This window comes from Neocloeon triangulifer, unplaced genomic scaffold (assembly GCF_031216515.1).
Source record: "Neocloeon triangulifer isolate White Clay Creek 2 clone unplaced genomic scaffold, ASM3121651v1 ptg000002l, whole genome shotgun sequence".
NCBI classification, from domain to species: domain Eukaryota; kingdom Metazoa; phylum Arthropoda; class Insecta; order Ephemeroptera; family Baetidae; genus Neocloeon; species Neocloeon triangulifer.
Window position 1 is genome coordinate 2244755 of NW_026775545.1, and position 23415 is coordinate 2268169.

The window sequence follows — 23415 nt, forward strand, 5'->3', positions numbered from 1 at the left end:
ATAATATGTATTATTAAATGCGTTTTCAAAGCTAAAAATTGGTATTTTAAATTAGAGAGAAATAATTTTACCGGTTTTATATGGCAAGAGCAATCGCCAGCTGCGCTCCGCCGGTCGCCGCGAAAAGACGGCAAAAGCAAACCCAAACATTCAAAGCGAATGTGCGAAATCCAAAGTTTAATTGGAATTGAAATTGAATTTTAAATTTTCAAATATTTTGATGAAATGATAAGGTATTTATAGAACTTTTTTTAAAGTATAAATCATCACAGACTTTTAAGAAAGGTGAAAAACCTGGAAGAATATAATTATGCATAAGATTTATATTTAGTATGTAATTCAACACACACTCAATGCTACATTTTAATTTTTAACAAAATTATTTATGGGCATTTTTATGGGTTTTGATTTTGATTACTTTATAAGGATGTAGATGTACATTAGAAAAGTATAAATTAATTAAATTGGCCTGAGATTCAATTTATTTTTATTTCTCACAGAGAACAATTATGAGCCGCCAAAGCAAAAAATCAGAGCAAGGAAAAGAACCCTCTACATGGAAAGAGTTGAAAGATCAACAAGCAGCAGGACATTCTGGAGACATTCCCAGCCATTTTTTCACCCCTCGAAAGGCTTTCTCTCAAGAGGTTGCGTCCTCACCCCTTGTCAGCGATCAGGAAATGGACACGCTGCGAGCCGAATGTGGAGACGACATGCTCGAAGCTGCCGAGAACATCATAGACGAAGGATCTTTGTCGCCGACAAAAATCATGGGGCCCCCCAGCTGCCAGAAACACCCCTATGAAACGCCAAACACAAAGCGAGACAGAGAAATTCGCCAGTTGCTGCTGCAGGATCTCGAGTGTTCTGAATCTGAGAGAGACACGCCTTATAAAAAGGATACCCCACAGAAAAAAAGACTAACCACCTCCGTCTCCTCTGACGAAAGCACACTGGTACCAATACCATCCACCTCACAATCAGAATTAATGCCCAGTATATTTTCTACATTACTCTCAAATAATTATAATTAAATTTAAAAAATTTTAGGCACCTCCCAGATAGAACCGGCAGTGAGTGAAACAAGTGGGAGGCGAAGTTGCAAATCTTCGTCATCCTCCTCCGATGAAGAAGAATCTGAAAGCCTATCTGAGTCGAGTGGAGACGAGTTGGACGTTCACAGCTCCAACTTCAATGCCACAAAAGCTCTGACTCTTGGAAAGAATTTTCTGCCAAAGCTGCCTTTCCCTCACACCAAAAGACTGAACAACCTGGACCAGTACAAAAAAGTGGCAAGTGCTTCCGACGACCCTGAGGACTTTGAAGGCAACATGGTGAGGGCGCTGAAGAAAAAGCCGCTAACAAAAAAGTCCAAGGACTACATATCACCAAGTAAGCATCAGGAGTCTATAAAAAGAAATTTTTTGCCCCACCAAATGCCTGTCACCAGACCAATTAGAGAAAATAGGCACCAAAGAAACCTGATGGACAAAATGGAGGCAGTGAAAGGACCACTTTTAAAACTGGTTGAGTACAGAGATAAGAAAATTAGAGTTATGGTGAGCGCTTTAAGTTATTAATTTTTTTCAATCAATTTAATATTTAATTTTTAATCCAAGGTGAAAACAAGAAATATCTACCAAGGAACAAACGACATGGTTGGCTATTTGGTTGCCTTCGACAAACATTGGAACTTGGCATTGACAGACGTCGAGGAGACTTTTTTGAGGAAGATGCAACGAAAAGTGCCTTTGAATTTAGGAGAATCTGTAAAATTATCCAGTGAAGAATTAGCAAGACGAGGGATAGTGAGACCGAAAGTCATTCAGAAAGTTGGAAATAAATTTGAGTTGTGCAAAAGACACATTCCTCAGCTTCTCTTGAGAGGAGAGCAGATAGTTGTAATATGCCCTGTAATTTAACTCTAAAATAATATATAATATTTTGTCTTATATTACAAAAGTTTCACATTTATTTTGCACTTCACGATAGTAGTCTGAAACTTTAGTTGTACATATCCAGTAGGTCTGTTGTCTCTTCTGGTGGTTTGTCTTCAGGGAATTTGCAATCGTAAATCAAAATCGTCCGATCCTCTGAAACCGACATGATGTTCTTTCCGTCTGGGCTGAATTTCACTCCCCAAACCTTGTTCATTCAGAAAATTGTAGAAATTTATTAATTAAAGAACTAAATTAAATACCTGATCATCATGTTCTGCGAATGTGTGAATGCACTGCCTGTCCTGCAGTTCCCAAAGCTTAACAGTACGATCTGCACTGCCAGAGACAAAATGCTTATTGTCTGGAGAAAATGCCACACTTAGCACCCACGAAGCGTGTCCGGACATGGTTCCGACAGCATTCGCGTGAGACCTGCCATTTCAAAAAATAATGAAGGATTTACTAAATTTAAATACTCTTACACGTCATATAATTTCATATGGCCATCGTCTGACGCGGTGAGAAGAAATTGAGAATCAGGGGAGAAGCAGAGCGATCTAATGGGCATGGCGTGACCTAAAATAAATAATAATAGAGAAGAAATTTTTTTAATACTAAATATTTCACCTTCCAAGGTATGGACCAATTTACTTGTTGCCACATCAAAAATGTTTATAATGCCATCGTTGGCTCCACTTGCAATGTACTTGCCGTCGGGACTCACATGTGGATCTTTCCCGAGTGGCTTCCGGAGATCACATGCGTCGAGTCTGGAGAAAACGCCACTGTCCAAATATCCACCGGACCAGCGTCAATTGTGCAGAACTTTTTCCCGTGAGTAACTTCCCACAATTTGATGGTTGAGTCAAGACAGCTTGCAGCAATCACTGAAGATTAAAAAAGATATCAATTATTTTCCAAATTTGAGCCCGTTAAAAGCTCACTTGTTCCCTCGGAGCTGACGTCGACTGAAATAACGCCAAGATAGTGTCCGTCCCAACTGTTCCTCAATTTCAGTACACCGTCTCCACTCAAGTGATCGTTGTATTGCCAAACTTTAACCATGTCGTCGAGGCCACCACTCACAACATAATCCAAAATTTCCTCTTCGGGCGGCGGAGATTCTCTTTAAAATGAAAAAAACAAATTAAGAAAAATATGAAGATAATATTAACAGTAAAACCTGTCTTTCTGTTCTTCATTATCGTCCTCCTCGCGGGGTTCTTTCTCCTTGGTGATTTTCAACTGACCCCACGCACAACTCCAAATACTCTCGTCGTGGGCTTTATCCTTTTTACACTTGGTTGAAAACTGCGTGGAAGAAAATTTAGAACTCTGTACTGGAATTGTGAATCGTCAACTTACCATTTTAAATCTTGAAACCAATTAGAGAATATGATTTAGAAACGCCGGAGTAAATTTTGTTAGCAGATTCTCGGGGCCGGTGTTTTGTAAACATCTAAGCCACGCCCACGTTTGTATTTTTCTGGATTTTTAAAATGACCCGCGATATACACATGACGCCTACTTTGTGGTTTGCTTCACAATAAAGTTTTAGAAAGTGGATATAGGACTGTGCAACTCTTAAGTGGAGCCGTGGGTCATTGACTTTTCTGTTTGCTAAAATGCTATCTCGAGCTCTCTTACGGATGAAATTTAAAGTAACAATACAAGCTATACAAAAGATAGAGTATTTATTGAACACAACTAGGTGTACAACGGGTGTCTAAAGCTAATTTGTCTTCCTAAAATTAATTTTACAATTAAGCTTGTTTCGATAATTATTACAAAGTACAAAATTAGTTAATTTTGATTTTTGCAGCCTCTCTTAGGCTTAGTTTTCGTTCATTACATTCAAGAATATGATATTGTGAACATTTCTTACCGCAGTGCTTGCATTCACAATCTATTGTCGCTTGAGAATGAAAATTTCAAAAATGCATTTATTATAATTAGGGGCGATTGAGCGCTGGTTGCTTATTTACCTCTTTTATGCAAGAAAAGACCCTCATTAAAATGCAATAAAATTTATTTAATCAGTTTATTTTTCCCTTCAAACAAAAACCAAATTTCTATATATAAAAAAAAATGTGTAATTTTTTTTATTCTTTTTGTCATCAATAAAATATTTTACATATTGGACGTATTTTATAGGTATAGGTCTACAATTTAACAAAAGGAATGAAATGCTTATTAATCTATATAATTTTGAATGACACACTATGAAGAGGCAAGAGTTATATTGATTTGGCTCCACATTGTGTTTTCCTTCGAGTAAGGTCAGTGAAATATTATATTAAGAAAAAAGTGGGGAATTCCACAGGCAGAAGAATAAACCAGGTGACGTTGGGGAAACCACTCTTCGCTGGTGTTGGCCGGCGTGTTCTCCGTTGAGTTGGAGTTGACGAAGAGAGGTGGGAAAATTAATCAAAACGCACAAATGAGGCGCAGCAAAATCGGCACGCTGAGCAGAGGCTCGCACTCCTGATTCTCGAGCTGTTGGAGCCACTTTGCTCTCCCAAACCTTCATTATAAATCCTCCGCTAAAATCTTCAAGGTAAGGAAAGGAATCCAAAAAAACTTATTCATTTGTGGGTAGTTTTTATCATGACTATGAAAATAATATTTATGTTCATAAGATTTCAGATGGTTAATTTTTTAAATAATTCGTCATTTAATTTTTTTTTAGCTTTTTATTTATTCTGTTAAAAAATTTCAATGAGGTCAATTTTTATAAACTCGCCGGCTTTTTGCTTAGCAACAGAGCAACACGGATCTTGAAAAGAATCTAAAATCAGTTTTTGAAGTCAAAAGTCAATTCAACATAATTTAAGGAGATCGCCCTCTAAAATGGGACATCAATTTTTTCCTTCTCCTTTGACTCCAAATGATGTGTTTGTTAATTTCAAGTTTCAATTATGCTTGGTGCGAATCTTTGTGTCTCAACCGACCGCTCACATTTTAGGCGCAACTCATGCCCGATTCATCTGACACGCTTACCTCGCAGAAATGCGAGCAAGAACTCGTGGAACAGACTCTCTTCAATTTTGTTTGCAAAAATTTCAAATAATTTTTCCTTCTTCGTGCGTCTTTATAAATAGATGATTTAATTAAAAGATGCAAATTTTTAAAATTTTTAATTCAAAAATGTAATAGAATATGATGGGGTCAGTTTTTATATAATTATCTTAATGTTCGAGACCAAGCAATAAATCTTGTTCTTATCACAAAATTAGTACTGCTGACATTTAACTTCAATAATTAAGCTTGTACCGTTCATGTAATCTGCAGTTATTTGACAGCTTCCAGATTTCTTTTCTTTTGATTAAGAAGATTAACAGGAAGGATTAGCAACCTCATCAACTACGTATAAATTTCCACGAATCGCTTATTTTTCTTTTCTTTGTTGATCACAATTATTATCATTATTGTTAAAGTCATAAACGAAAAAATTCTCTCCTTATCGATAACATTGTAAAACGCCGCGTCGCAAAGCAGGCAGTGTTTGCTTTGGAATCAAGAGGTAGAAAAAAACATTCTCGCACCAACCATAATTGAGAGCTCGCGCTTTTGTCATTCAGATATACACACAGCTCACGTTACCTTTGAATAACGATTGAGTAAAACATTGTTTTTACAGGACAAAAAAATTGAATTAATTTGTCAAAAATTGACTTCGTTTGTTTTAGCAGGAAAGGTGGGAGCGAACCGACGGTCTAAAAACCACTTTTATTGTTCTGCTGCTTTGTTCACGTTGGGAAAAATGCTGCGAAATTATTTTCGCCTTGGACGTGCATCAAGCAATAAGTGTTAAGAGTAGATCCTTCAAGTAAGTTTTTTTTCATCACCTCTTGAAACGTGAATTTAAAAAAATTTGAGGAAGAGTTGAAACAAATTAACTTCTGAATTGATTAATGTTTGAAATTAAAAATTTAATTTAATACATAAGTCTGTGACAGAAGTTAAATTTCAATGCTTTCTGGCAAAATTCTTGCTTTTTGCTAGCATATATGTGTTCGATTATTTGTTTTACCAACAATTAAACATTTTTAATACAGGCTTTGACGTCAAGAATGGACGGAAAGGAAAATCCAGCATTCGACATAGAGACGCCGCCACTTGAACCAGTTTTTACTATTGAGGATTCAAAGGGAGAGGTAAAAAATTGACAATCAGTGACAAACAAAAGTGATAATCATTTCAGATTTTTTTTTTTGCAATTTCTGAACATTTTACGTATTATTAATTGATAATCAGCTCAAAAACGACGCGCAATTTCTGGAATTTTTGCAATCAATCAATACCTTATCACTTCTTAGAAGTTCTGCACTAACGCGGAAAGTTGACCGAGTCTTATTTTTTTGCAATCAATCAGAACTCCCATCATCTCCTTGAAATTAAGGTTGTGACCTCCTTTTGTGTTGCAGTACCTCAACGGAAATAATTTCAATAATGGTGGGCAACTCAATCAACTCGACGAATCGGCGCAACAGAAGCCAAAGGTGGTGAAAAATAAAATAAAATCTGAATAAAAAATAAAATATTTTTCTAGAAAAAGATCAAAATCCCAAAAAGTGTGGTCGACACGTGGACGAGAGTTCGGCGCGTGCTGACCAACAAGCGAGTGGCGCACATGTTGATCGTTCTGTACTTCACGGGGGCTCTGATCTACTGGTTCGCCATAAACACAAGCGCACGCCAGTGGATAATTTGCCAAGACGAGGGTTTGCTTTTGGTGCTCCTCTTTTTCTATCTCATCTACGTGATTTGCTACTTTGGCCACTACGTCGGGAAAATCAGCATGCTTATTAGACCGATTTATAGACTGTCTATCAAAACAATTGGTCCTCTGTGAGTTTGATTATTTTTTTGAACTGTTTTTTTTTTAATTAAAATTTTAAGAATGACGAAGATTTTGATTTACGGACTACAAGTGGGCGCACTTACTGCTTATTTGATATGGGATATTTGGGATGATTTTTCGCGCTGGAGATCGATTATTGGGGTGTTCAAGAACCTCTTCGTCCTGTGGTTGTTTTCCTCTTACAAAAGAAAGGTTGAAATTGATATATTTAATATATTATATTGAAATGCTCATTTTCAAAATTATACAGATTAAAATTGAGGTGCCTCTTCGATCGCTGCTGTTGCAGTTTTACATTTGTCTGATCATGTTACGGATTCCGTTTGTGAACGATTTCATCACCTGCATCACAAGCAAATTCACTGCCTTTTTGAATTTTTCCAAAGGCGGAGGGTCAATGGTTTTCGGAGAGGAGCTTGCAAATTCAGTTTTTGCATTTTTGGTGAGGCCATTTTAGTTATTAATTTATTATTTAAAATAAAGTTTTGCCATGATTCAGGTGATGCCTGTGATCTTGTTTTTGAGTTTCGTCGTCGCGATTCTGAACCACCTCAACATTCTACCTCGGTTCATTTCTAGCCTCGGCAGAGCGCTGCTCTGGGTTTTGGGCACCCAATCCGAAGTCGAGGCTTTCACGTCAGCCTCGAGCATTTTCCTCGGACAGGTAAAATAATAAAAAACAGGAAGAAGTACATTTTTATCATTCACGTCATTTGAACTTGAAAAACAGACAGAGTCCCCGATTTTGATTCAACATTACCTGCCCAAAATGACAAGGTCGGAAATATTCACCGTCATGGTTAGCGGATTATCTACAATCGCAGGTGACGAAATTAATCTGCTCAAGGATAATTACACGCGCGGCAAAATAAAAATAAAACAGGGCTGTACACCGTTAAATAATCTTTGAATTACAACAATAAAATTTTATTTTTGACGTACTTTTCAAAGAAAAATTAAGTCGTTAAAAAACACCTCTTGGTGTTTAAAGTCAAGTTAGTGGAAATTTTAAATAAAATTTCAAAAAGGTGACCTTGAACTCGGTCACTGTTGCACTTTTTTCTGTCTCTAAGTTTCATCATTTAAACATTTCTCGCTATTTTTTTAATATTGTTCTTAAAACGCTGTAAGAATAAGATACAACACAAAATAAATTTGAAAAAAATTATATTTATCACAATCTTTGACAAAGCGTCTGTTTAAAATGAATACTGTCAATAGTTAAATTAATATTTCTTGGCCGCAGGTTCTGTTATGGCAGCCTATATACAATTTGGGATCTCGGCCGTACACATGATCACAGCTTCGATCATGTCTTCGATCGGCGCAATAGGACTTTGCAAATTATTCATGCCTGACACGGAACCATCTGAGACCAAAGAAATGGAACTAAAAAAGGATAACAAGTAAAAACTACGACACGAAATTATGAAATAAATTATAATAAAAATTTAGGGAAAAGGTAAACGTTTTTGACATAACGTCAAGCAGTGCGAGCAATGCCTTTGAAATCATCAAGTCTATCGTGGCTTGCTTGATAATTTGGCTCTCGGTGATTCCCTTTGCCAATTCTGTGATTGAAACCTTCTTTTATTTACTGACTGGTATCTCTGGAGTTACTTTTGAGGTATTTTGAAGAAAATTAAATTATCTTAATTTTCACTCCAATTAATTTTTTAGTACCTGCTTGGATTACTTTTTACACCCTTTGCCTATCTAATGGGCGCCGACTGGGCAGATTCGCAGAAGGTCGGCAAGTTGGTCGGCATTAAAATTGTCATCAACGAGTTTGTTGCGTACACAGAGTTGAAAGATCTCGAAGGAATAATTTCGGTAAATTTATTGAGGCTGTTTTGTTTAAATTATTTACGATTTTTTTAAGGAACGGTCGATGACGGTTGCAACGTACGCCCTGTGTGGCTTTTCTAATTTCGGAGCCCTAGCCACACTCGTTTCAACTTTAAAAGTGATGGCGCCAAGCAAAACAAAGGACTTCACCAAAAACGCATACTGGGCATTGCTGGTGGCCAACGTTGTGTGTGACATGACTGCGTGCATTGCTGGTAAATAATAAATTAAATTTTTTGATGGAATTTCTTGCTAATAGAAAATAATTTTTCCAGGTGCACTCACGCCATAAGAATGGAAGAATTAAAAACATTCCTGTTTGATTTTGTAAATACTTGAATTAAATCAATTTTTAATTTTAAAAACATTTGCACTTTGCATTATTAAAATAAACCTAACGTCTCTAACTTGCATTAAACTAAAAATGCACAATTTCAATAATTAACAATTGGTGCCAAAATGTGGCTAACACAGAATAAAATTTTCCAATTTACAAGATATATTAGGAGGTGAAAATTTGGCACAAGACAGATCTTGTTCCAATGTGGGAATTGCGAGAAGATTAAATTGTTATATCGCGTTGCTGACATCAAAACAACTAGGCCAAATTAAAAAAAAAGCTAGCTAAGTTAAATTATAATACCTGTGGAGCTAGGGAATGGAAAAGTGTAAGAGCAACGTCAGGTTAAGGCAAATCGAGCAGGCTGTGTTGTTCATAGAGTTTTTGCGTTCGGCTATGAACTTCTCGACTGGCCTCCAACATTTGAGGTAAGTTTTCCTGCGCAATGCGAATTTCTTCCTCGTCCTCTCCAAATATCTGCAATTAAATTTCCATTAATTAAAATTAATATGAAAATTTGACAAGTCTAATTTTTTTAAATAATTTTTTACCTTAATAAGCAAATTTTCTTTGGTCGGCATGGCGTACATGGCCACTCCAGCTGCTTTTCGAATGACCCAGGTGTGGTGGTTGGCTAAGGTCACATTGTACGCCTCCTGGCACACAGTAGCTGTTCCATCCTTGTGATCAACTTCGCTGACTTTTTGCAAAAACAAACTAATAAAATCTGTAAAATATTAAAATTGAAAAAAAAAATGCATTTTTTATAATTTTTTTTTTACCAAGACCCCTGTGAAGACGGAGGAACGTCCTGCTGCCGGAAACATATCCCTTCTTCTTCAAAAGGTCCTGTTCCTTTTCAAACACCATCATCTTTTTCACAGTCACAAAATTTCCGTCTTTGTCGCTCTGTCTGATCTCTTCCAGGATATCCAGTTTGCTTTTTATGTCACTGCCAACGAAACTGAATAACTTGCCCATCAATATCAGAAATCTGGAAAAATTTAAGCAATAGTTTAGATTTTTACTAGAATTTTAAAACCATTATTTTTTTATACTTATAAAGTTCTTTGTAGGCAATGATGTATTTGTCAATGTGAATGTCGTCCTCTTCTTCAAGACAAGATTCAAACCCGTCGTGCAGAGCCTTAATGCTGAATTTAACGTCAGCAGTTTCAGATGCCATTTTTTATGCAATAATTTGAGAGTTTTGAGATAAAATTTGGCCAAGGATTGAGCAAAAGGTGGTCCGGCCCTTAGTTTTTACCACATCATTCTGTGGACTTTTGATCTCTAGACTTCTAGACTTTCAAGTTTCCAAGAAATAATAAATTAACTTTCGGTCCGAGTGGAATGTTGAAAGTCTCAGGTCTCAGGTATAGGCCCTGTGTTGCTAATAAAGTCTAAAATAAAAACTCCACATTCAAAACATGTCGCAAAAACCAGCTGCTGGCTGAATAGTTTGGTTCAAAATCCGCCGACAGAGCGCACTACTTGCATCGCTCCCGCGGCAAAATATCGCTCTGCTTTTTCTGCAAACTAGTGCCCTGTGCGGTTGGCGGTTTTTGCGGTTTTAACCGCAAAAACCGCACCGCAACCGCGGTTGCGGAATATCCGTTGGGTTTGGCTGCGGTTGTGGTGCGGTTGCGGTTTGGAACCTTGCGGTTGCGGTTTTACCGCAAAAACCGCCAAAAAATAATTTGAAATAATTTTTGCGTGAGGTTGCGGTTTCCGCGGTTTAACCGCAACCGCACCGCAACCACGGTGCGGTTTTTGGCAACCGCGGTGCGGTTTTAACCGCAACTGCATGTAAAAAAATTTAAATCTATCAATTACAGAATGAACCAAAAACATTATGTCACTGATGTAAGCTTGGATAGCCGAAAATTAATGGGAAAATTTGATTAAAATATTTTGTGTACGTACGTCTTTCTCGCACTTTTTCTTTATATTATACCATGATGCACACATATACGGCCGTAGCCGTATGGGCCGTATGGCTTTCAAAAATTTTAATTTAAAATATTTTAAATCAATTTATAATTTTGACTATCCAAGTTTAAATCAGTGACCTATTACTTTTGGTTCATTTGGTAATTAATAGATTTAATTTTTAATTTTTGAGTATGCAGTTGCGGTTAAAACCGCACCGCGGTTACCAAAAACCGCACCGTGGTTGCGGTGCGGTTGCGGTTAAACCGCGGAAACCGCAACCGCAGGCAAAATTTTTTTTTGCGGTTTTTGCGGTAAAACCGCGGTGCGGTTGTGGTTTTACCGCCAAAAAACCTTGCGGTTGTGGGCGGTTACGGTTTGAAAAATCGCGGTTGCGGTTCGGTGCGGTTTTCGAAATTTCATTCCGCACAGGGCACTACTGCAAACGCGATTTCCCCTCGCAGTCTCACACATACTTATCACTTTTCTTTCTTCAATGCACGGTAAACGCAATTCAACACCTTGCCCGCCAGCATCCCAGCCACTTTTTTTCCACCTGTCAACTTTTGCACGGTACACGCTTTTGTGTTTGACTCGAGTTAGACGCAGACCGACAAAGTTCATTTTTTTGCACATCATGTAATTATAAATTCCCAAACAAGTGGTTGGGGAAAATTGTACGGAGGGAATATTAAAAATGGCTAATCTGCTAAAAATATCTAATGCTGAGTTTTCAAAAGTGAAAATTAATACATAATGAATAAAAAAGATAAGTATGTCAAATACAAAATTTATCCTCGCATATAAATGAAGCTTTTCTGCTAAAAAAAATATTTATAAACCTTTAAAAATTAAAATTTTCTTGAATATATCTAAAAAATTATTTTAAAAATTTTTAATTTACCAAAAAATATAAAAAGATAAACCACTGCCTTAAGCGGGACACCACTATGTACCTTAAAAACAAAATTTGCTGTGATATTATCATTAAAAAAAATATATCGCATTTCCTTTGAAAGTTTTTGAGAATTATTATGCAAGAAGAATAGATGCGGTGCAATTAAGGAAATACTTTAATTTGGAGAAAGCATTTGAATTTAAAAAAATTCACACCTTTCATCTAATTTAATTGTTGGCAAAACATTTTCCAAAGTATGTTGATAAGTGGTCAATTTATTTTCTGTTTCATGATTGATGAATTTTTGTTTGAAATTTAGATATTTCATCTCTCTTATTGGATAATTTATATTTTTTCCTATGATTTGTAATTTCAATGAGATAACATAAAATATTTAAAAGAAATTTTAATTTCGGTGTATTGTCTCTGGTTTTTCTAAAAATATTCATGTTGTTCCACTTCATCATATATTATTTTTAATGAAGTGCTGTTTGTATGAAAACGAGGGTGTAACACTTTTCCACACTTGTTACATTTTTATTGCAGAAAGTAGGTGGGCAAACAAACACGTGTACAGCGAAAATAATGATCGGCGCTCTCTTTCTCCCCCGACGAGCTCCATCCTAGATTATTATAGAAACGCGCGCGCGGTATCTTTTGTAACTTGTGACCCGGTCAACACCCGAGAGCAGGGTTGCTCCACATTTGTGTGCTCCACAAACCCACTGCAGGGGTGCTCGTCTAGATATTTATGCCAACAACCCCCAGTGAAAAGCAAAACTCGTGACGATTTAGCTTTGAAATCAAAGTTACAAGTTGTAAAAATCCGAGATTTGATTAGATGAATGGAACGTTGCCAAAAAATATTGCTCGAGCAAAATAAAAAAAAAACAGCCGAACACAAGTGCACAGCGACTAACTGTTTTCAGGGGTGGCTTTAGGGGTTGGCGGCGCTCTCACGGCGCAGCTGAGCGCGATCAATAGCATCTGGGTTGGGCGATTTCTTGCACCGCATCGATGATTCAAAACACCAACCCCTGAAAATTTTGGTCCAACCAACCCTTGAATTATTTTCAAAAAAATAAAATCAATAAAAAATTAAAAAATATTAATTTTTTTAAATTTTAAGATTGAAACTTTTAGATGGTAAATGAATTAGTTGCGGAATATTTGCACTTTTCCAAAGGGGGTAGTTTTGCGAAGATCGGTGCCCGTTTCGGTCGCCATCGATGCTGCAGAGCGGGAAGGTGCAGCGAGTGTGAGAGAGTGCAGGACCAGAGCTGAGGAGAGCGGATGTCTTCTGGCGGGTTTGGGGAGGAAGGTCGCTCGACGCCGGCGGCTGCAGTGCCTGGACCGCAGCAGCCCTTCGCGATGGCCCAGCAAGGGGCCCAGGGGCGCAATCCCCTGCTGTGCTTTGTGTGCAACGACTTCTACAGCGAACCCTGCCTACTCGGGTGCTTCCACTCGTTTTGCTCGCGCTGCCTTCAGGGACGGGACAACGACAACAAAATCCAATGCCCCCTTTGCGGGTGAGCGCCAAAGTTAATTAAAAAATTCCGAAAAATTCAAAATTTCCAAAATCCTTTAAATTACAAAAAATAAGTATTGATTGTTTTCTTGAAAAAGAAAGTAAGTGAAAGTGAAGTTTTGGTTTCACTTTCTGTTTAGTGTCATATTTTTATTTGATATTTTAATTAAATTTTTTTAATTTTTTCTTGTTCTTATTGAAGTAGGTCAGAGCTCTCAGTCAGTGGTTTTGAGAAGATGAACAATTTTTTAAGTCTCTCCTCAGCCAGACAATAAAAACATCCCTCGCCACTTGACACCGCAGCATGCTTTTCTTTGTTGTTTCCTCTCTCCTTTGACTTTTTGACTGTTTTTATTTTTTCCTCCTCATCCATCGAACGTGCAGACAAAAGACGGTACTGAAGGACGGAGCTCCGCTGCCGCCCCCGGACCACCTCCTGCGCCAGCTCATCGACATGTACAACGCGGAGAACCCTGCCTGCGCCAACTGCGACAAGAGGAACCGCGCGGCCATGTACTTCTGCCACACCTGCGGTAGGAACGAATTCGGCTCCGATTTGAGTTGCAGATCTCACCATTTACAATAATTGCAGGTCAGGCTTTGTGCGCCGGCTGCCGGGACAACACGCACAGGGCCAAAATGTTCTCCACGCATGACGTCATCCACATGTCCAAGTTCAACAAAGAGGGAAAAAAGAAGGTTCGCTTTTTTGTCGTTTTTCTCGCTTTGATCATAAAGGGATTGATTTTTTCTTCCCCTTTTCAATTCGTTCACTTGCAGTGCGCCACACACAACGAGCCTTTCATTATGTTCTCCAACTCGCAAAAGAACATGCTCTGCATGCACTGCTTCAGGGACACGCCGCCCGAGTCTCGACTGCAGTGCGTCGACATCGACACTGCTTACACGCAGGGCTGTAAAAAACTCGAAAGGGCCGTCATGGTAAGAAACAAAAAATTCACAATTTTTATTTCTTCATTAAAATATCTTGAAAAAAAATTATTTTATATTTTAAAAATAACGTAATGTTAAAAAAAAAGAATCTAGATAAAAATTAATCAAAATTTGCTGTACTTTTAAATGATGAGAAATATAGTTTATCTCCTATATTTACCTTTTTTCACATGTTGTGCAATTAGTAAAGCAATTAATTGTCATTTTAATTTAGTTTCATTAATTGATGAATCATGAAGAAAATAAATTATTAATATTCATGGCAAAATTTTGCCAAAAGTGACTTATTTAAGAATTTTCAGCCTTTTTTTAAAAATTCTCACCTCAAATATTATGAAGAAGATAAATTGCAAAATAAACTATATCAAAAAAGTGAAATCAGCCAAAAGAAAAAAAAAATCACTAGAAATATTTACTTATTTATTTGAAAAGTGATATATTTTTCTTACGTTTTATCAAAATTAAAGATAAAAATTCTTTATAATAAAAAGTACACTGCATTTTTTTAGGGTGTGTGCGAGCTGCAGGGTTCAGTGCGAGAGGGAATGGTCATGTTCCGATTGCTGTTGGACGAGCTGAAGAAAAACATGGAGTCCGAGAAAAGTTCGATCAACTCGTTCTGCCAAGGGATGCAAGAGGCGATCGCGAAGACGCACGCGGCCATGGCGATGGAGGTGCAGCGCCAGTTCGAGACCAAGGAGCGCATGTTCCGCACGCAACTGGTGGGCCTGGCGTCCGTGCTGCCCATTCTGCAGATGCATCTGCTCATGTGCACCACGTTCAGCACCTCGGCCACCAAGTACGAGTTCCTCGGACTCGCCTACCCCATGATGGAGCGGCTGACGGCGGTCACGCAAATCAGCCCTTCGGTGCGGCCCAACCAGAACTCCAACGTCAAAACCAACTTTCGCTCCGAGTTCGGCCACGCGCTCGACCCCTGGGTCGGACCGTCAAAGCAGCAGCAACAGCAGCAGGCCCCTGAGAAATTGTACGAAGCGAGAACCCAACTGCAGGGCCACCCGCCCTCCTCCAGGCGCCAGCAGGTCGCGTTGAGGGCCAAGGCGATGGAGGGCGAAGGGCCCTTTTCAAACCATTGCAGAAGTTTCGACGGGCAGCTCAAAGAACTCGCTGGACAGCTTATGCAGCTCAAAGAACAGCTCACCAGTTTGCACAAAGAGGTATAAAAAATAGAACAAATATATGCGTTAAAATAAAATTGTTTCACAATTTAAAATAATTATTAAAACAATATATCAAATATCTTAGAATTCACAGACGGCCAAAAACAATCAACCTGACTGACAATGTTTATTTTGGTAATTTATATGTTTTTTTGATAAAAAGTAAAAAGAAAAATGGTAAATTCGAGTTGGTTGTTGTGGAAAAAGTTTTGAAGGTTTTTTTCAATCATTCTGTAGAATAAAAAAAAGTTATTAAATCGAGGGAATTTTCTTTCTAATTGGCTTCTGTAAAATTGCTCAAATTTATATGATAAAAAATAATTAAAATTATAATATTTTTAATTACATAAATAATTAATATATTATTAACTAGATTGTATTAAATACTGCCAAATAAAATTTTTTTATATAAAATTAAAAGATTATTAAATGCAAAATAAAGAAATAACTTGCTGAAAATACATCTGATTGTGAGGTTACAAAAAATTTGATTAAAAAAATTATGATCAAAATTGAAGAAAATAGTGCATAAAAAGAAGGAAATAACATAAAACATTGAGCAATATTTTTACAGGTAGTCCAGCAAAGGCCGAATCAGGCAGGGCAGCAAATGGCCCAGGGCAAGCTGGAGCACATTTCGCGCGACTGCACCAACCTGGAGGAGACCCTGGAGAGGCACCAGACGGAGCTGGAGCGGTTGCGAAGCGTTTTCGACGCGATCTGGGAGGAGCAGTTGTGTCGCATCCACGTCGAGCAGGACATGTTCCAGCAGCAGGTGAGCCTTTTGGAATTTCCCCGTGGAAACCAGTCAGTGACATGCGTGCAGACGCAGGAGGTGGCAGCGCTGCGCTCCGAAGTGCGCCACCTGAGCCTGGTGGCGCGCCAACTCGAGCCGTACATCCGCAGCCTCAACACGCAACACCAGCAGCACCAGCAGGAGCGGCCGCCCTCGTCCGAACAGGCCACCCCGGACAGCGCCGCCTCGTTCGCCAGCCTCGAGCCGCACCTCCAGTCGCTGCTCGACAAAATCAGCCTGCTGCAGATGGAGCAGGAGGCGCGTCTTGAGAACCAGCGCGAAGCGTGCCGCCTCCACCCGTCGCACGTCTCGTCGCCGGTCGACGAAAACCTTGCCATGGCCAAAGGTAAGTTAGTGCAAAAGTATGTTTTTTCGCAATACTAGAATGATTGTCAATTTTCTTTCTTAATAGTGCCAAAAGCTGCTTTTACAATTTAAAATTTTCATAAAAATCCGCGATAAAAACATTTTTTTTTTTCCAAAAATACATTAAAAAAAATTCAAGACAGTTTTCTTACTTGTGAAATAAGGTCGCAAAACATGAGGCAAATTCATAGAGCCATTTTTTTAAAAAAAATCTCAATTTTTCAACAAGGGCAGATCCCGTTAGCTCCATATTTTATTAAGCTTTCATTAATAGCTTGAAATTTCTTTCAAATTTATTAAAAATTCGTAAAATCATGTGGCATGAGCCAATATTAATTCAAAAGAACAGAATTTGGAAGATATTTATAAAAAAGTTTATTAATATGAAAAATTGCTTAGTGAAGTTTTAAATTAATTTATTGAGTTAGCTTATTTCTCTCCTATAAACAAATAATTTTAAAAAAAAATGGCATTGAGACACTTTTATATCTTCAAATTTAATATGATTTATAAATAAAAAAAACCCCATTTATAAAAAAGATAAAATTGGCAAATATAAAAAATAGCAGAATTAATTTCATCATTTCTTAAGTCAATATGATTTTGTCGATAACTATGTATTGTAATTAATTCCTGATAGCTTTTAATCATATCTAATTAAGTACTTTCTTTTTCCACTGATTCACATTTTGAATAATCTAACTCATGGTTTGTGTTTCACATTGAATCATAATTTGATTTGTTGTTTAAGCTCTCTGATTGCGTACAAGTTGAATATCGTCAATCAGAACGCTTCGCTACAAGCTGAATTAGCTCTGATTGTTGTGATGCGCTATCCTTGGTCTCTAACATTATGCATTATCATTTATAATTTTGGAAAAATCAAGAACTTGTTTAAAATGTTATTTTTCTCTAAAATTAAGAATGCGGTTTTTTTATAAAAAAAAATTCTTCTTTCCAGAGCGACGCCGGGACGATTTGCGAGCAAAGGCGGAGCGCGGAATGTTGGGCCAGTTGATCGACAAAGTTCGGACCAAAGAGGAACGCGGCAAAAAGTCTCCAGGGGAAGAGCGGCCGAAGACAAAGACTCGCACGAAAGCGGCCAGTTACTCGAGTTTCCGGGACGCAGCCAAGTTCCCGGAGAGCGTGGCCAGCTGCGTTGACGTGGAACGAATCGAGACGCACTTGAAAGAGAAGCTGCACGACGTCGGCCGCTCAGTCGGGCGCATAATCCGGCCAGGGACGAAGGAGGAGGCGGCCGACTACCCGCAGTGGCCGCCGGTCAAGAAGCAAAGCTCGTGCGAGAGTCTGAGCGTGAGCAGCGTCAACAGTCGGCGCTCGTCGTCGGTTGACTTGGTTGAACCGCCGCGCTCGGCCTCGGCAGGGGCCAAGGGTCGTCGTGGTGACTCCCTCGAGAGACGCATGAAGAAGCAACACTCGTGGGAAACGTTCCCGCCAAAACGGGGCCACAACGCCAGCACCGTTGCTCTTGCGATGGCCGCGGCAGCCGCCGCGCTGGCCGCTGAAAGAGCCGAAAGGGCCGAACGCGCCTACGCCCGGCAGGACCCGAATGAACTTCCAGACGGGTTTGACCTGAAGCCGAGCAGTCTGAAGAAGGCGGACAGCTTCGAGGGGCACGAGGAGGCCGTTCGGACGCTGGTGGCCGCCGTGCAGGAGACGCGCCACACCCAGCAGCAGCAGCAGCAGCAACAGCAGCGCAAGCCCAACAAATAGTCGCAGGAGACCGATGCCGAAAACACCAATCGCAAGCAACACTGCCAGCACCCACCGTTCATGTCGACGCCGATTCGTCAGGTCCCTCCTCTTTCTGTCGTAGAGCTAGGTCAATATTGAATCCCTGCACGCTGTTTGCTTTTGCAAGTTGCAAGTTTTTTAGCCGAGGAAAGCGTCAAACGTGGTGTTTACATTAAATGATGATCATTCGCAAAAAAGGCGTTTAACAGAAAAAAGCGTTTAATCTTTAATATGGCCCGCAATTTTTAACTTGTTTACAGTTGAAGAAAAAGAAACCTTTGAACGTTGCTTGCTGGAATAAGAGGTGTTTTTAAAAGACTTTTTACTGAAGAATGAATCGCTAAATTTATTGAATGGAAATATAAAAAAAAATGTACATCAAAGATTCTTAATTTAGATTGTATGATTCAGTGTGAGTGAATGCTAAAAAAAAAATAATTTATTACGCCTTGGCTGTTGCCCTTGAGTCAAAATTAATTTTATCAGTGGCCTCTTGATTATCAATAAATATAGCACATTCAAACATTATATTAGAGCTGAATAAAAAATTTGATCCTGCGAGTTGCTACGAGAGTGATTAGCAAATTTTGTTGCCTCTTTGTGATAATGTTCAGAAAAAGGCTACAGGCGCACTTTAAGCAAGCGCCAGCCAATTTCATTCAAGAGGCTTGAAAGATCTTTTTTGGCCCGCCGTGTGTCACTTCTTCTTGTAAGTAAGCAGCGCATTTTTGTGCCAAAGCCGCCCTCGAGGCGACACGACATCACACATCACTACTTTCTGATTCCCAAAGCAGCCCTCCATTAATTATTTACACGCGGCTCTCGTGCGTTGCCGGGGTGTTAAATATGCGGTCATGATGCTTTTAGGCCGGAATATTTGCCACTTGCTGCTCCGGCCGGGAATAATTCATGGGACACGTCGAGAGGGGCTCTCTCTTTTCGCCCGGCATTCAAACGCTCATTTTCCCATCACCCTCCGTCAACAGACTTTTGATGAAGCAGCCTGCTTATACTTGAACTTTTCTGCTGCTCTGACCTTTTCGACGCAAAAATTGATGAAGTCACGCAAATGATTCTCAAGAACACTCTCTTAGCGCCTGCGGTTCGTCGGCTAGGCAACCCGCCCGAGAGTGACGCCACGCGGGCTGCATAACTCGACGCCGCCGGCGCTAAGAAGCTGCTCGATCAAATCGCTGTTTTCCATCGATATAGAATATATATGTATACATGATATGGTGCTTTTTACGAGTAGAACTTTTTGAACGTCGAGATGCCTTTTCAATCTCGCTGCTTTTCAGTTGACTGTTTTTGAGCCTGAACGAATATCTCAATCTTTCGCGTAGATGACGAGAGGCAATTCTTGTGATAGAGAAAAATATTTAAGAGTCATGAAATTTTCTACTCCGCAGTAGTTTTAAATGACTAAAATAAAGGCCCTTTGCACCTGAGCTTTTTTTTTTGTGAAAATTATATTATTCCATAAAAAAGATTTATATTTCATGGCTTATTTCAGTATTTCTTACATCTAGATAAATAATTTAATATTAAAGGAAAATAATTTTTTATTTTAATGTTACATCAGTTTGCAGGGCCATTTTAAGAAGATAATATTTAAGAATGATATAATATATCATGTAGACTCGATTCTAGGAAAATCTCTCTCGAATTCATGTCATGAGCTTACATTAAAAAACGTACATGAGAATGAAAAGAATGAAAATGTCTGTCAACCCCTGCTGCATCTCACTGATATCCACTTACCATGTTAATTATATTATGCTGTAATATAGCTTTCCTCTGCAGTCAGTGTTGCGTAAAATTAATTACTGTCGTTGTTGTTATTGCTGGAGTACGTTAATTATGAGATATAAAACAAGAGCATGATGATCTACTTTAGTGAGAGCAGAAATATGTATAAAAAATATATATAAATAATGAAAACTGACGAGAGTGGGCTGAGCATGCCTAGTTGTGATAAAAGACGATGATGACACACTGCGCAGAATTTTAACAATGTTATGAAAAAAAAATAATGTACACCATACACTGAACTCGCCAAACTCATCATCTCTGCTTGTGTAAAACGATGAAGATGATTTATAATAATGTTTGTTGGAGGAATTTACACGGAATTTATATATTATAATATATCTCTATAGTGTAGAGCGAATAATTCAGAATAATTGCTAGGGGCGGGTGAGAGTGTTGACGAAAAAAATGATAATGTGCTGGAAATGGCATATAATTACATTGTGAAAAAGAAACACGTGTTTTTGATCCTATCTATATATATTTAAAAAAAAAAAAACAGTTTTTGCGGCGTAAAATGAAAATAATGCACATTTCAGTGCGATTTTAAATTTATCTTGTGCGAATGTGCGTCACGCCCAGACGTGCGATGCATTTATATTATAAGGGACGTTTTATTGCGGGGCATGTTTGTTAATTGTGTTGCAGATATGATTATACCATTTTCCTCTGGTCTCTGAATAGCTAGATTTACGACGACGCCGCGACAGCCACCGCGCGCGTTTAGAGCAAGTTAAGAGAGAAAAACATTGCTCAATTTCTACATTGAGAAGAGCAGCTAGTTGCAAAAAATGGTTTAAAATTAGAGCTTTTTTTCATATAAACTGAAATACAAAATACGTGAGACCTAAACACTCTCAAAGAGCCTCAATCTCGATCATTTTGTAACAAGTAAGAATATTTTGACTTAATTTTATTTCTAACCTTTGTTAAATACGTGTAAAAAATAAAAAAAATAAAACGTATTAAATTTGAAAAACTTCTAGAATTACAAATTTTTTTCTGAAATTTTAAAGTTATTATTTGTTGGAACTAAGAGAGCCCTAGCTAGAACATTTCATTGAAATTTGGAGAAAAAAAATCTTCACTTAAAAATATATTCTGACAATGGAACTTTGCAAATTATTGTGATTGTTAATTGTTAACCAAAATATTTGAAATTATACCAATTTTTTTTTAGATAAAGGAAAAAAGTTAACTCGATAAAAATACTTGAACTTTCAAAACAATTTTTATTAGAACGTTTGAGCTTTTTAAAATATCTCATTTTTCACCACTCTAAGAATTACATAAAAAGTGAGAACATATTTTTTTAATTTGAAATTCTTCAGTTGTGTAATCTGAATCTGAAAACTGCCTTGTTTAAATAATAATTAACTTACTCTGTTTTAACATTAATATTATTTAATAACAAAACACGTTTTTTTTTAAATTTTTAAACTATGGAGTTTGGACAAAATTAGGCTCAACGTTTTTTTTATTTGCATTTTTCCTCTGCGAATTATGAAATCTCTTTTCAAAGCTGCGAGTTTTAATCCTCAGAGCGGGCAACACAAATCCGCTTGTCGTTTTACCATATTATTCATCCCATGATAATACACATGACAAACGAGAGCAGAGAGGATGCTGGAAAGAGCGTGTCGGAACAAATTAAAACGCGTGGACGTGCCAAAAGCTTGGGATGAGAGGCTCTTTGAGCGCGCGAGAGGAATCACGCAACAAACTCACTGCCAATTACATAGCCGGTCGCGTGCTAGCTGTGTGTGGACACCAGAAAAGAGAGAGAGACAAGATTTTGTGTGTCGCTGGCACATTTCGAACCTGGCTGGCTCTCAAGGGCACACGCATTTATATGCTAATTCGCACTTACTCATACAGACACGCAGCAGAGAGCCGCCGGTTTTCAAAATTATACAAAACTGGATCAAACTGAAAAAAAGCAAAATCATCTAGCATCAGCAGTTCTCTTTCCCTCCTCCACAGAGGATTAAAAAAAAGACATGTGAGAAAAATAAATAAAATTATCGAAAACGGACGACAATTATTTCACGAGTGCCTCTTTTTCTTCTTTTCCGACACAAAACACACTCACCCGGTGGCGAATGATGAAGATTTTATTCGACTGCGCGCCGAGCGGCGGCTTGAATATTAATTCGTCGTTGCCTCTCGCGCAAGCCAGCGGCGGAATTTGAGCCACTCGAGCCGCTTTCCGAGCGCTGCTCTGCATATTACACACAGCCAGAGCAGAACGAGATAGCGCGCCGTGTTTTGTGTGTTGTGTGCCATTGAAAATCAATATGCAGAGTTAAAAATCTCTCTCTGTGGTATAGAGATAGAAGTGCTAAAAAGCAGTTTTTTTTCGTGTACATTGCTCTCCCGTCCTTTGCTTTTTCCACCCTCGACAAGGACGACAATGAATGGCAAATCGATTCATTCCGCTGATAACAACCCACTCGGAGAGAGACGCACTTTTATCCGCAAGAAGAAGACAGATTGAATTTTTGTGGCTATAGAATTTTCCACCGTCAAAATAAAATCAGTTAAAAAATCAATATTTTGTGTAAAGCACTTTTTTTTTTCTTAGATTTAAATTAGAAATATAAAGGTACAATTTATCGTTGAGCTTTTTTATAATTATCATAATCAAATTGCAGGTATTGCAAAAGAATACGACTCATTCTTAAATTTTAGCCTTCAATTAACCCAATATTGATGCCGTGTGTGATAGTGTGCATTTTTATATTTCAATTGGAATTCTATTAAATTTAATTCAACAACTTGTAAATTGACCGAGAAAAGAAACAATGTTGTGGGGGAAAAATTAAAGACGCGCTCCATAATTTTCTTTTAATAGTTTTGTAATTTTTTTCTCAACAATGAAATTTTCGTTTTCATTTCTTTTTTAGAATTCTCAAAAATAAAGACAAATAGCTATAAGACCCTCAGCATGACTAGGATTATAATTTTGAAGACTTTATTAAGGGTCAGGCAAAAACGAAGTTTTTACGGCGTGTGCGCTTTTATGTGTGATACAGAAGGCGCCATTTGATTTTTATGTATTTATTTATTTTGGGTTCATCTTTATTGAAAAGAAGCGCTCTTATATTTTATTGGTATTTATTTTTTGTACGGATTCACTCTATTATTAAGAACAAAAAACTGAATAAAAGGAAAAGTGTAGACCTAGTAAAAAGAGATTGCTTA

The 23415-nt window shown here is 38.1% G+C and overlaps 5 protein-coding genes across 12 annotated transcripts; 3 read left to right on the plus strand and 2 right to left on the minus strand.

Moving 5' to 3' along the window:
• The first annotated feature begins 95 nt into the window (after positions 1–95).
• Positions 96–2066, plus strand: LOC132203686 (uncharacterized). Its single transcript, XM_059631629.1, has 4 exons — positions 96–233; positions 501–996; positions 1051–1559; positions 1620–2066. The coding sequence occupies exons 2-4, from the start codon at positions 510–512 to the stop codon at positions 1920–1922; spliced, it is 1299 nt and encodes a 432-aa protein (XP_059487612.1). The 5' UTR covers positions 96–233; positions 501–509; the 3' UTR covers positions 1923–2066.
• Positions 1937–3435, minus strand: LOC132203694 (superkiller complex protein 8-like). The gene is given in 8 exon segments (XM_059631641.1): positions 1937–2145; positions 2201–2372; positions 2423–2516; positions 2568–2663; positions 2666–2827; positions 2885–3066; positions 3124–3251; positions 3306–3435. Coding segments are annotated over 8 exon segments (978 nt in total). The 5' UTR covers positions 3309–3435; the 3' UTR covers positions 1937–2004.
• Positions 3436–4352: 917 nt separating this feature from the next.
• Positions 4353–9019, plus strand: LOC132205061 (solute carrier family 28 member 3-like). 7 transcript variants are annotated; one of them, XM_059633903.1, is made up of 14 exons: positions 4353–4497; positions 5630–5769; positions 5999–6097; positions 6368–6442; positions 6493–6791; positions 6843–6996; positions 7055–7246; positions 7304–7468; positions 7535–7628; positions 8051–8210; positions 8260–8431; positions 8485–8637; positions 8687–8867; positions 8928–9019. In XM_059633903.1, the coding sequence occupies exons 3-14, from the start codon at positions 6014–6016 to the stop codon at positions 8942–8944; spliced, it is 1746 nt and encodes a 581-aa protein (XP_059489886.1). In that variant the 5' UTR covers positions 4353–4497; positions 5630–5769; positions 5999–6013; the 3' UTR covers positions 8945–9019. The 7 variants fall into 7 exon arrangements, with proteins under 7 accessions (XP_059489886.1, XP_059489890.1, XP_059489892.1 ...); XM_059633907.1 differs by having other exon boundaries at positions 4378–4497; positions 5633–5769; XM_059633909.1 differs by lacking the exon at positions 4353–4497 and adding an exon at positions 5387–5463.
• Positions 7303–10456, minus strand: LOC132205062 (ceramide-1-phosphate transfer protein). The gene is made up of 4 exons (XM_059633911.1): positions 10051–10456; positions 9775–9986; positions 9544–9719; positions 7303–9469 (listed from the first exon to the last, which is right to left on the minus strand). The coding sequence occupies exons 1-4, from the start codon at positions 10176–10178 to the stop codon at positions 9338–9340; spliced, it is 648 nt and encodes a 215-aa protein (XP_059489894.1). The 5' UTR covers positions 10179–10456; the 3' UTR covers positions 7303–9337.
• A 2630-nt stretch (positions 10457–13086) lies between these two features.
• LOC132205369 (RING finger protein 207-like) lies at positions 13087–22655 on the plus strand. Of its 2 annotated transcripts, none has more exons than XM_059634372.1 (8): positions 13087–13351; positions 13735–13883; positions 13943–14049; positions 14131–14292; positions 14814–15482; positions 16060–16260; positions 16312–16627; positions 17609–22655. In XM_059634372.1, the coding sequence occupies exons 1-8, from the start codon at positions 13116–13118 to the stop codon at positions 18379–18381; spliced, it is 2613 nt and encodes an 870-aa protein (XP_059490355.1). In that variant the 5' UTR covers positions 13087–13115; the 3' UTR covers positions 18382–22655. The 2 variants fall into 2 exon arrangements, with proteins under 2 accessions (XP_059490355.1, XP_059490356.1); XM_059634373.1 differs by having other exon boundaries at positions 16318–16627.
• The last annotated feature ends 760 nt before the right edge of the window (positions 22656–23415 follow it).

What these genes read in the sequence shown, in the direction of transcription:
- LOC132205062 (XM_059633911.1), bottom strand. Translation starts at nt 10,178, where the DNA reads ATGGCATCTGAAACTGCTGACGTTAAATTCAGCATTAAGGCTCTGCAC. An exon ending in GCCTACAAAGAACTTTATAA is followed by an intron (nt 9,987 to 10,050) that starts GTATAAAAAAAT and finishes AAATTTTTCCAG; the next exon opens with ATTTCTGATATTGATGGGCA. An exon ending in AAGAAAATTTGCTTATTAAG is followed by an intron (nt 9,470 to 9,543) that starts GTAAAAAATTAT and finishes ATTTAATTGCAG; the next exon opens with ATATTTGGAGAGGACGAGGA.
- LOC132203686 (XM_059631629.1), top strand. Translation starts at nt 510, where the DNA reads ATGAGCCGCCAAAGCAAAAAATCAGAGCAAGGAAAAGAACCCTCTACA. An exon ending in ACAATCAGAATTAATGCCCA is followed by an intron (nt 997 to 1,050) that starts GTATATTTTCTA and finishes AAAAAATTTTAG; the next exon opens with GCACCTCCCAGATAGAACCG. An exon ending in ATAAGAAAATTAGAGTTATG is followed by an intron (nt 1,560 to 1,619) that starts GTGAGCGCTTTA and finishes TTTTAATCCAAG; the next exon opens with GTGAAAACAAGAAATATCTA.
- LOC132205061 (XM_059633903.1), top strand. Translation starts at nt 6,014, where the DNA reads ATGGACGGAAAGGAAAATCCAGCATTCGACATAGAGACGCCGCCACTT. An exon ending in TTTCCTCTTACAAAAGAAAG is followed by an intron (nt 6,997 to 7,054) that starts GTTGAAATTGAT and finishes AAAATTATACAG; the next exon opens with ATTAAAATTGAGGTGCCTCT. An exon ending in CGGATTATCTACAATCGCAG is followed by an intron (nt 7,629 to 8,050) that starts GTGACGAAATTA and finishes TCTTGGCCGCAG; the next exon opens with GTTCTGTTATGGCAGCCTAT.
- LOC132205369 (XM_059634372.1), top strand. Translation starts at nt 13,116, where the DNA reads ATGTCTTCTGGCGGGTTTGGGGAGGAAGGTCGCTCGACGCCGGCGGCT. An exon ending in AACTCGAAAGGGCCGTCATG is followed by an intron (nt 14,293 to 14,813) that starts GTAAGAAACAAA and finishes GCATTTTTTTAG; the next exon opens with GGTGTGTGCGAGCTGCAGGG. An exon ending in TCACCAGTTTGCACAAAGAG is followed by an intron (nt 15,483 to 16,059) that starts GTATAAAAAATA and finishes ATATTTTTACAG; the next exon opens with GTAGTCCAGCAAAGGCCGAA.